The 12572-nt window shown below is 38.6% G+C and overlaps 2 protein-coding genes across 3 annotated transcripts in view; both read right to left on the reverse strand.

Moving 5' to 3' along the window:
- Positions 1–4981, reverse strand: part of ppp2r5a (protein phosphatase 2, regulatory subunit B', alpha isoform) — a 48962-nt gene extending 43981 nt beyond the window's left edge. The window contains exon 1 of one of the 2 annotated variants that reach the window (XM_079255424.1): positions 3944–4981. In XM_079255424.1, the coding sequence (XP_079111550.1) occupies positions 3944–4091 (148 nt within the window). In that variant the 5' untranslated portion in view covers positions 4092–4981. The remainder of the gene's footprint in view (positions 1–3943) is intronic. The other variant, XM_079255423.1, reaches the window with a different exon arrangement.
- Positions 4982–5992: 1011 nt separating this feature from the next.
- On the reverse strand, positions 5993–12162 carry dtl (denticleless E3 ubiquitin protein ligase homolog; the record flags this gene model as incomplete). The annotated part of the gene is made up of 15 exons (XM_079255077.1): positions 5993–6058; positions 6576–7213; positions 7322–7445; positions 7576–7665; positions 7749–7861; positions 8668–8772; positions 8854–8960; positions 9081–9154; positions 9245–9360; positions 9876–9941; positions 10588–10708; positions 10855–10916; positions 11000–11092; positions 11177–11311; positions 12111–12162. The coding sequence occupies 15 exons, from the start codon at positions 12160–12162 to the stop codon at positions 5993–5995; spliced, it is 1962 nt and encodes a 653-aa protein (XP_079111203.1).
- Positions 12163–12572: the final 410 nt, after the last annotated feature.

A 12572-nucleotide genomic window follows, 5' to 3' on the forward strand; every position in this document is an offset into this window, starting at 1 on the left:
TCCTCTGACGGGGGCAACATTTTTGCTAATTTTCAAGTTGATTTTCTGATACAAAAAGTCTGCAACAGGAAAAGTCACATGCTATCCATCCTTCCCTGTAATAAAAGTGAACGTTTCTAATGTTTTATTCAAACTGAAAAGTTTCATTGTTTGAGGTCTTTCAATGTGACCTGGACTAATAACATTTGTGTGCATTATTGGATTAACACACTGATTCTGGCTATATAAAAGGTGATACTTCAATATTTCTCTTTTTTAATAATATTAGGAAACCTTTTCTTTCTAAGTCTGCCATTGCAGTTTATGCTGCAATGTATCGTGGGTAGTAATACTGGAAGTTAAAACAGGTTCGGTCTCTGGATGCTAGAGTTGGGGAAAATGACTTCCATTTGGCCTAACAGGAACTTAAACTCAGCAAAAAAGATGACACCAATGAAAAAAACCTGTACAATATATTGTCTGAGCATAGTCACTGCAATGTATGTGTGTATAATAGTCATGTCAGAATACCTGCAATGTAGGAGGCAAATGAGTTCTCATAAATTTTAAGGGTGTCTGACAAACAGGTTTTTTTTGCCAAACCTTTATGGTAAAAAACAATTCCCGTTTGCGTATGATGGAACAAAATATTTACTCAGGACAATAAAAGCAAGCAATAAAAAAAACCCCACTAAGAATAACTCTAAAATACAGACAAAAACTATATTTGTAACATTCACAAAACAAAGTAAGATCAGTGCAGGTTAACAGTTAACAAAATGGCAGGAGTGCAGCATAACTTAAAGTGCTATTCAAGTCATCTGTCAAAGATTACGTTCGCAGGGTTAGAAATAATTACAATGTTCATTTTTCCCCCCCCATACTGTGCAGCCCCACTGATCATGTACAAGTACAATGTAGAAATGATGAAAATGTGTGAGAAAGGAGCAAAGTCTGCAGCGTCTGTAAAGCAGCTGCTTTTAAATGCTCGCAGATAAGCTCCTTCATCTGTCATAAACTGTTCAAGGTTACCATACTGCAGCTAGCTAAGCGATGGCTGCAACTTGGGCTGAAGACAGTTCACATCAATTACTTCACAGACACATGACAATGGTAAATTCAAGCCTGTATTGTTCATTTTTTATGCAGCTGTGATTGACTTTAGTAAAAAAATGACTTGCTCTTGGAAAAAGAAAGGTGTGACTATCCCTCAAATTTACTTCACACCTGAAGCAATAACAACATTGTTGTGAATGTTACTAAAAGCTGCTGTTTGTGTTACACTTTTGTAAAAAAAAAAAAAAAAAGCAACAGTCTTTCACCAGCACTTATAATCAAAATGGGACATAATATCACCATATTTCTAAAGCCACTATTACAACATGCAGCACCAATGGTGACAACTGACACCAGTGTCAAATAGACCGTGGAAAACACACGCAGTACTGAGCACTACAGAGGTAAAAAGCATCTGAATAAATAACTTCACTGCTGACCAGTAAAAGGTGCAACATAAAACAGTAACAATTGTGCTTTGACATAATTTGCAAACCATCATACACTGTGTACATAAAGTAATGTAGCTCAGTATGTTTAACATTTTGAGGATTTAAAACCATAATAAAAACATTTAAAGTCACATCGAGAATTGATTTTAGTAGGAGAAGGGAATCAGAACATCTTAATGTTTATTTGGGTTCCTTGTAAATCTGTTTTCCAAAAATGCCCATCTTAACATCTGTGATGTCAAAAGGCTGAACTGCTTGTTCCTCAAATAAGAAAATGTCAAAAAGGAAAAAGAAAGAAAGACCAAATTATAGAAAAAAAAAGCATTTCTCTGCCTCTCTATATGTAGAAGCCACCAGAACGAAACGCAAATCACCCCCGAGCTTTTGGTGGAAGACAGTGGGATAATTTGCCTGTCACTTTCATCCTTGTCACGGTCTGAACTGCCATGCTGTTTCAAGTCAGTTTTGGGCCTTGCTATGATGCAGCGCTCCAGTTTGGAAAAAATAACACAAAGTGTTTTAAATGCTTACTGAATATATATATTTTTCTTCCCCACTTTTAGAATTTGCCATGTGCATGCCTGAGACCGACATGAGCTAACCATGTGCCATGAAAAGGTGTGTGATTACACCACTTTATTTGTGACACATTTTGTTTTCCACATTTGAGAAATTGTGTAATGTTAAAAAGCTCCCGCTACTTGACCAGGCAAGTCCTGCGTACTTGAGTTTTGCTCTTCCCTATGGCATTAAAACCGCGCTGAAGCTGTTAGGGCTTGTTGCAGTTAAAAATGAGGGAAATGTATTGAATTATACTGTATATTTTCTACATAACATTTCCAATCCTCTGCATTACACAAGCTTATTATGAACAATGTCAGCTATGTAATGTGAGAAATGTACATGGTCTGAATAGCGCATAGATGTGGATGGAACTTAAATACATAGTTATTAGTAAGCTCAGCAGGATTAGTTTTGCCTGCAGGCTAAAGTAAGCCAACAAACAGATTCCTCATCAGGTGAATGTTTCGATTTGTCACGTTATCTCGACAATTTCGCAGACATTTGGCAAAAACAGGTGGGAATTTCAATTCAAACTTTTAGTGTGACTGTGTTAGAGCAGCTTAGAGTTCATCGTGCAAGTACAAAATGAGTTTGTCATGCCAGTGCAAAACACTGCATGGGGCTATTAACACATGACAGACTCAAATTTAAAAAAAAAAAAAAGCCATTAATCAGGACTCAACTTTTAAAAAAGGGACAACAACAAATCCACAAATAAGCCACATGCCTAACTCCACCAGGTCCTCCATCCCACATGTCGGTCCCTACTTTACAACACAAAGTTGTGCATCAAGTGAAAACAGAATCAGCAAGTTTTCATGCTGGCCACCCATATTATCCCACTCAGTGTCACATTTCACTTGCTGATAATAAAGTCTTTCCTACAAATTCCTGAAGATTCATTTATAAGCTGCTGTTGAAGGGCACACATGATACATATCAGGACAAATGAGTGCAAATTTTAGGTACTGTCTGGCATGCAACAGGTTGCACTGATTCATCACCATTCTTTCATTCAGGTAAAGTATAAGGGATTAAATTGTTTATCTCTTCTTTACCTCTAATAAGAGATAAAGAAGAAATAAACTACTTTATGCTTCTTTGTAAAAAATCTTCTGCCCCTGTCAACAGCGCTTAGTTTTGATTCAGGCTGTCTGTCGTTTAATTTGTGCACCTAAAACGCCATGCTGATATGAAGATATTCAAGTTTAACTTCTATGTTCTCAAAGTTGTCTGTACTACAAACAGTCAACCCACATAATCAGTCAGTAGACAACACAAGCAGCTCAGTCTGACCAGACAATGAATTTATGGTTCACGCACTGTATCTGCATAAACCTGGATGTACCTTCCCTGATATTATGTTGCAAAAGTATGAAACCCTTAAAGCCTTCAACACCATCCCTCTGAAGATGTGCTTGTCTATGTTAACCACCTTCCACTGCTTTACTCAAGCTACTTTGTATCTTTTTGAACCATGTGGATGGAGACACAACTCAAAGATTATGCAGGAATGGGAGCAGAGATCTTGACAAAACTCCCCATAAATATTTATGAAATTCCCTTAGGCAAGAAGTCAATGCAAGCTTTGCAAATGTCCCGTGGTTAACTTCTAAGAAGGTGCTCACAACGAGCAAATAAGACATAACTAGAAGTAAAGCTTGTATACTAAACAAGCCTTGCACAATCCACACCACAACCTCTTCGTCCATAAAGGCCTGAGACATTAGCACAGCATTAAGTATTTACACATACACCTTTCACTCGAAACGTGTTGCATGCAGTTCTAATTCATAGGCTTCATGTGATTCCTGCAGACCCAGCAGTGTGCACAATACAGTCGTCAGTACAAACTATTTAAAGAGGCAGACCCCTTCATCCTCTTACCGTACCTTTGAGCTGCGGCAGCGGGGAAAGCTCCACCGGAGCGCTTTGAGTGCGGTACTGAGAGGAGCCTTGAGATTTCCTCTGTCTCTGCGCCTTTCTCACGGACTTCCTTGTAAAACCGTCCACTTTCTCGGATGCAGAAATGGCCGACATTTTGATGCATAAACTGACGGAAGATTTCAGGCTGTATATCAGATGATAGGTTTCCTCTTCTGTTCACATCAGCATCTAAATCTGGAGCGAAGTGTGTCCGAGCTTACGCTCATCTCCTTTCCAAGACTTGTGTTAGTCTGTGTGATCCAACATGGTCGATGGGTATCTGGGTTAGAAGGTTTCCATGAACCACATCATTTGGAGTATCTTGCGATGTAAAATCTGGGACAATCTTTAAATTATGAGCCACAAAAAAGGCAAAACTTCCACTGACGACACCGCCCGCACTGCCACCCAGAGTTATCCGCATAAAATAAATATTGATCTCTAAATATCTGTGTGTTTTTGCTGCTTCTGCGTGTTTGCAAACGGTCTACCTGTTGCAACACGCAGGTAAGACATTGTCATTAAAAAAAAAAAAAAAAAAAAAAAAAGTTGGCTGGATTACTACAGTCCTGACTGCAGGAAAACTGTGTGGCTACTATGACAGCTAACCTACCGAGCTAACGTGCTAAATTTAGCCGACGCAAATGTGCTGCGCTGAGATAATTTACACCAAAAATGAGGAACAAAAGTTACAAATACAGTCGACCAATTCAATTCGTGTCGTTTCACAGTACAGAAACAAACTCCACGACTTCAAGCACTCGTCTTTATCCTAGTTAGACTTCCGCCGAGTGTCTTTTTTACAAGAACTATCCGCGACCGATGAAGTTAAATATCGCTTGACGTACTCGTATAATACTTAAAAGTTAGCCGTGCCACCGACAAAATAACACTCTTCCTTAACTATATTCCTCGCTGATTGTAAGACGACAGTTCCATTTCCTCGGCCTCTAAAAAGACCATGAAATAATTGGGTGTCGAGCAGAGCAGGCAGCCATAAACACTCCCGGGCGTTCCGTTGCTGTCCGTCTGAGCGCTCGACTGAGAAGCGCTGACAGGTGTACGTCACTGATTGACAGGCCCGACAGCCAATCACGGAAGTTATTTTTAAACTGGAAACTTTTAAACCAATGAGGTCTCGCAGAAAACAGCCCATTAACATGTGATATGTGAAAACAAATAGGTGACGCTGCTGAGTTGAAGGTTGAATGAAGACTGGCACAGATGTAGTGATCAGGTAAAGCTACTGCAATAAAAGTCGAAAGAAATAATAGCACTTTAATGGATTATGAATCTACACAACAGTTGCATTACTGAGATTTATGTCCACCACTAATCATTTGCCACACAACTTGGAAAGTATTACATTTAATTAAAAAAAAAAAATTCCAACAAATCTGTCTGTTTAATACAAATAAGCAAAGCAACATTCTCTGGTTATTTTATACATATAAACAGGAGGGGAAAAAAAAAAAACCCAAAACAAACAGATATCACACATAGCACTGGCCATCAAAGTCAAGCATAAAAAGCCATCAAAAACAAAATGATTAATTTGCTTGCAAATTCTTTAGGGGCCAATGGGGACGTTGTCTATGCCAGTTAAGTTCGTAGGAGGTTTCAAAGATGAGGCAAGTAAAAGATGTACAGTTTTTCACAGAATGTAAAATATCAATTCTACAAAATTAATAGCAGGTGCAAATCCTGAACAACTTTGTAATTGTGGGCTGTTATATTTAATGCTAACGTTAGATTTTAGTAAAATGGCCAGTTCACTAAGTAACATTTCCAAGCCAGTCAAAAGACTGTGGAGGAAGAGACATGACAAAAACTCAATCCAAATCAAATTTAAAAAAAAAAAGATCTGAATGTCAAAACCAGAGCATCAAATATTCAAAATGGTTGTTTTTAGAAATCTGTGTAGCCCAGTTTAATAAAAATCTTTTGGAGAAAAGAAAAACAAACAAAATAAGACAATAACAATAATAAAATAAAATTCACTAAACATGTGTGGCTCACTCCAAAGGAATTCTTGCAAAATACATGGAGATTTTCTTCATGGTCTGGGGTGAGCGGATGGTCTGAAAAAGAAAAAATGAGCAAAGATCAGCCTCAAAAATGTTCTTGAGATTCAAAATTTACTCTGTTTTTCACAAGACAAACCAATGTTGTATAACTAGAGTACTATCGCCTCACCGCCTCTTCTGCCAATTCCTATATACCCCTAGCATCGTGATTATGTCTCTGTACATACTCAGCAACTGAGCCAAGACAACCCACAATACTGCTGTTTGAAATATTATGGCTGCACTAACACATAAATGGTCTGTTCTAAGGTGTTTTTTTTTTCATTTTGACAGTGAAAAAGACAGTCTAAGCACTTCAAACACGTCTAAAACGTCAAAGTTATCTTTTAGACAACTGATGTAATATTTCCTCCCAGTTCCTGGGGAGGCCCAGCTTACATTTTGAACGCCTCAGTTGTGTAACATAATTAAATCATTGATTGATTTTACCAGTAGAAAGGTTACGAACAATTAAACTTAAAGAATTGTAAGAAAACTATCAGACCTCCAAACCTGGAAGTTGTGAACTTACTGTTAAAGCTGTTGGCTTGTTTTCTTCTTTTTTACAGCCACCAAGACTTTTGGGAATACAAGGAGTTCCTTGGCCTTTCTTCAATTTTTGGCCCAACTCTGACAACCAGTTCGTTCCTCTGGGAGAACAGTTCTCCTTTCCAGCCTGCCTGGATGAGGTTTGCTTGCTGCTGTCTGTGCAACAGTCCACCGGTGCTGAACACTGAGCCCCACAGCAGACCCCAGTCAGAGTTTGGCCCCTTTTGGCCACAGGATACAATTCTGAAACACAATCACACTCTTCTTTGCCCTCGCAGCCTGCGGATGAACTGTCACAAGTCTCCAACCTGCGTTTGGCTCGCCGCTCTGTGGGAGAGCTGCTGCTCACCGGGCTCTGAGGACACGGACTCAGGACCCGGCAGGGTGGAGGGGTAGCCTGACTGGGAGGCGCATGTGTCGGGGATAACCACTGTTTGATTGAAGGTGGCGTTTTCTGGTGAGCAGCGGCTGCCTTAGAGTGGACGGGAGAAGTGGTGCTGGAAGGAAGAGGCAGGGCAGCTCCACTGGGGGCACAAGCAGCAAGCTGGGGGGAAGCAAGGCCACCAAGACTCTCTGTCATCTGGGTCTTAGCAGGGGTTGTCTCAGTTTTGACTGTAGGCCCTTCAAAACAGAACAAGTTCAAATAAGGAAAGTATGTAAGATGTATTTTGCACCTTAAAGCAGGGAGCAGTTTTGAATGAATCTTAATAAAAACAAAACAATACTTACTTGGGGGCAACATGGGACATGTCCAACCTACTAGGTTAGCGTCTCCCACTGACGAGTGTGCTCCATCAGCTTCCCGGTGAAGTCGCCATACCCGGATGGTGTGGTCGTCAGAGCATGAAGCAATCTGCCAACAGAGCCTCATTAGAACTATTCAGCAGGAAATAGAAAAATCTGCTCATCCAGGTTGTGCAAATATAGCAAGCTCGTGGTTCTGAAGCATGAATCAGAAAACTAATGCAGTTTGTAAGACTTACCTTAGTGAAATCTGTTGGACACCAGAGCACAGATGTCACCTCCTCGCTGTGACCCTGAAGCATCATGGGAGGATGTTGAGGATCAGAGATCTGAAATGGGAGAAATGGTTGAAAGAGACCTTGCATATGCCGCTCTTTATTACCAGCAAGAGAGAATAACAAAGGGAACACACCTTCCAAATGTATGTGTGGTTGTCACTTGAGCCACTGGCCAGAAACTGGTCATTGGGGCTGACAGTGGACTTGACATAAAAGGAGGAGTTCTGATGGCCACTGAAAACTGCCACTGTGGGTGGAAAGATAAGCTACAATAAGGATGGCTGAAAAAAACATAAATTATATATATATATATATATATATATATATATATATATATATATATATATATATATATATAGCAAAGAAAAGAGAAAAATTAAGAGTAAAAACAACTAAAATAAGCATGTAAACATGACAGTGAGGATCATGACAAAAAATTAGTCCACAAGTGTATTTGGTGCTTCAAGAAAATGCTTAAAGTACACCTCCTGCCTGTGTTTACGATCTTGAACGGCAACTTTATAAACATTATTTACTACTATTAATGATTAAAGAACAACAATTTGACTGATGTAGATCCAAGGATAATAGAATAACTGCACATTTACCCAGTTCATCTTTGCTTCACATCCGTATAAAAAAGCTGCAGGTAGTTCAGGTGAAACTCATTAGCTCCATCTAGTGATCCAGTTTTCCTGAGTGTACCAAAAACCCACCGTAAACTCAGAGGGGACAGAGCTTTTTCAGTTGCAGCTCCAAAACTATGGAATGAGCTGCCTTTGCACATCCGACAGGCCTCTTCTGTACTTGTTTTTAAATCACGTCTTAAAACCCACCTGTTTTCATTGGCTTTTTACACCACCTGAGATGTTGACATTATTAATCTGACTGTATTTATCATGATTCTACCAGTTTTAGAAATTTTATATGTTTTTGCACTCTGAATTTGTATTATGATCATTATCTCTGTTTTATTCTGTACAGCACTTTGGTCGACTGTGGTTGTGTTAAAAGTGCTATATAAATAAAGTTGCAGTTGCAGTTTTTATTTACCTGGAGTTGTTTTTATTCCACAGACGTTGAACATGTAGATGCTGTCATCTGTGCAGTTACACATGATGTTGGATCTTGAGGAATCCAGAACAAGTCCAGAATAACCTGCAACAAAACGACATTGGACCTGTAAGTGGTGATCTGTCTATTATAGCCTCTGTGTGGGCAGCACGGCACACAACTAACCCAATCGCATGCGCGTGCTCGATCCAGCGTACGGATATGTCTGCAGGGGCACGGGGTCGTGGCGGTTTACAGTGTAGTTCTTCCTCAGATCCCACATTTTAATTACTCTGATTGGAGGAAAGTGAGACTAAATAAACAAAAATGAACATCCGAGTCTTGTGGTAGCTTTTCAAATCAATTCCTATTGATGGTGCATTTTGTTGCGATAAGAAGCAGCATGTTTTTACCCGTCGACCGCCCCCGAAGAGATGAGCGTGTACTGATCCCGAAACAAAACCACTGTAACGCTCTGCTGGGAATCCTTAAAAAAAAAGACACAAAGGTGAGCCTTGTATCTGCAACTTCTCACTGTTCAGTATTTTAAACAAGATCAGCTGTTGAGGGAACTCACTACACTTGGAGCCATGCCCCGCATACTGCTCCTTCTTTTCTTGATTTTCGAAGGGGGATTTGTCTCTGCTTTGTTGTGAGCGCCGCTGATCTGCTTCACTTGTCTGTAAAAACCATCTGAAAAGGAGAATAAAAACTCTGGAAGATACTGCTATAATAACTTCTGTATGTACTTCTTAAAGGTGGAGTATGTAAGATTTTCAATATTTTCAAAGTAAATTAACTAATAAAATAACTACAATCATAATTAGATAGTTTTTTTTAACATGTAGGTTCCAGTCTGTCCATATTTGATGCGTTATTAAATTACAAGTTTAATTAATGACAAATGACAAAAAGCACATTTTTTTTACTGGTAGGCAAACATTTAAGAAGAGTCTTTGTCATTAATTAAACTTGTAATTTAATAACACATCAAATATGGACAGACTGGAACCTACATGTTTTTAAAAAAAAACTATCTAATTATGATTGTAGTTATTTTTTTTGTTTATTTTGAAAATATTGAAAATCTTACATACTCCACCTTTAAGGCTTCACAATATTCTTTTTATTATAAATGTCCAATAAAATAAAAAATATATATTTTACATGATGCAAAACTGAAGTAGTTAAAGGTTTTTCAAATATACCTTTTTTGCTGCACCGTATATCCCAGACCATTATGTTTCCATCTCTGGCTCCAGTACAGAACACAGCTGTCCAACCAAAAGCACAGCAGTCACAGCAGGAAGTAGATCCAAGGATTACAATTCCATAATGTACATCTGCTTTAAAAGTCCTATATACACAAACAATACAAGTTACAGCAAAAAAAAAAAAAAAAAAAGACTAAAATGTCTTCAAAACCACCACGGTCATGTTCACAGCCTAAACCAATCAGGTTTCACATCACAAAGATTAAAATAAAATAATAAAATAGGGGAAATGCATTTACACAATAAAATCTGTCGTAAATATTATAAATTTGATGATAGTTTTAAGTTTGATTTCAGTATGCCTTTTGTCCGTCACTCTTAATGTCACACAAAGCATAACAATGTCATAAACAATGCTACAGCAGTGATGAGCAGAACCATCACAGAGAGATGATTAAACAACTGTCTGCTGCTACTTTGAAGGAAGGCTAGTTTATGATAAAGAGAGGATTAAAGTAAGTCTTTATAATGTGAATAATGGCTAGTTGGCTCTCATATCTGGACAAAAGGATGTCAAGAAGAGGAACATAACCTGTTGTGTGGACAGAATTGCTCACAGTGTGCAGTGATGGTCAGAAATCCAGGGGATGAAAACAACCCAGTACTGGACTCAATATCAAAGAATGGAGTTTGAGTAAAAATTCACCTTTCTCCTCTGGTGCAAAAGCAACAGACTTGAGACTGCAGAGGTGGCCTTTAAAGCTTCCCAATGTGTCTCCTGACTTCACATCCCAGAGTCGGGCCATCTGGTCACCTGCAGCTGTCACCTGAGAAACACACATGAGACCAAAACACAATGAGAAATTTTAAAAAAAATATATCTTTTGGAAGTAAACAAAGAGCTTACAAGATACAGCTGTCAACACAATGGGGCGTACAGTAATAAAACAAAGTGAAAGAAATTTGCATTTACCAGCTGAGGCTCCCCTGGTACCCATGCAATATCAAAGACAGCATTCTCATGAGCCAGCCACTCTGCAAAAATCACAGCCAATTAGAGACTGACATCTCCTAAATATGCATGGGAGAATTGTAAGCAAACTACGTTCCACAAATACCTTTAAGAAGAAAGTTTTCACGGCTCTCAGTGTTGTAGATTCGGACAATACCTTCTTCATTAGCTGCTGCGAGGACATTTCGCAGGTCCCCTGCTAAAATGAGGAGAGCCCCTGCAGTTAGAGAGGGGACAGCATCATCCTGGTCTACAATAATAATGACATATGCAAATGGATTACCAGAGGAGAAAGCCAATCCGAATGGTGGCACAGAGTCACCCATGTTCCCGTAGGATACGTGCTCATCATGTCGCACACACTGGTAGCCCTCAAGGAGTGAAAAAGGAACCCTGGACTGATAATCTGCAGGAAGGGCTGGGTAGATTGATGCATGGTCAGAAGAAGGAAACTTCATTTGTAGTTAAGAGTAAAATAAGTGGGAAGTAATAGAATCCAATTTATTCTTTTACATCTGTGTGAAACATCTTAGCAATGTTTAACTTTGCACCACAAATACAGAACCAACATAAGAGAGAGGAAATATAACTAAATAGATTTTAAAAAAAAAAAAAAAAAGATCAGCAAAAAGCACAAAGGGAAACAAACCAAACCATACATGGCTAGGCATATATATATATATATATACACACACTTGCATTAGTTCATTTATTCAAATTCATACTTGTGTTAAGATATGTAAAACCCACAAAAGAGACTTTTAAATAAACTCATGTGAGAATTAAAAGACATTGAGACAACGTTACAAAAATAAATACATTAAATATCTAAAACTGAGACTGTTTTAATGAACCTGGCTGTGTCACATTGGCACCTTTCATTACTTCATACATATACATTTCGTATTTGCCATACAGTGTAGAATTATACTTTAGTTGAAGTGTGCAGGAACTTAATGCTGATCTGGAGTAAGAAAACAGCACGTTGCATGAATGCCTTAAGCTAACGTTACGTTAAGTTAGCTAGAAGTATGATGACACTCTCACAGCAACAAAACAGAATAGCAACGATCAAAATAAAAATTAAAGAATTTTAAGACCCAGTTGATATTGTTTTACATGTCTGGATTCTCCTCCTTCTATCATATATACATCAGAATAAACTACGGAGGACAGCTTGGTGATACTTAAGACCTAACAAATGAATCTCATCTTACCATTTTGCCTGCGTCTACCCAGTCCTCTTTCAATAATTGAGTGAAAACCCATTTCTACAGTCCGACAGACGACGATCTGAAGTAACTGTAAATAACACTAAGAGCTAAGTTTGTTGGATCTTTAGCTGGTGACCCCTTCTAACGTGTTACTGCTGGGTCGCTTTCCCGCGAAGAAGATCACCTGAAATCTCCCGCTAAATGTTTAATTCTACAACCGGCCGTCTGAGCCAATGGCCGCAAGCTACGTCACTTCCGCTTCGTGTAGTTTATTTTTAAACTGAAGCGCTAAAATATTAGATGTAACACTTGGTTAAAAACGTCAAAAAGACAAAAATAAATATTTCACACAATTATTTTGTGTAATGTATATAAAAAACTTTTATAGTGGAAAAAATATATCCTCACACCGGATGTAGTATCGCTACTGCTAGCGGCGCTGTACAGTGAAATGCTAAAGTGCCT

This window comes from Telmatherina bonti, assembly GCF_933228915.1.
Source record: "Telmatherina bonti genome assembly, chromosome: 16".
Taxonomy (NCBI): domain Eukaryota; kingdom Metazoa; phylum Chordata; class Actinopteri; order Atheriniformes; family Telmatherinidae; genus Telmatherina; species Telmatherina bonti.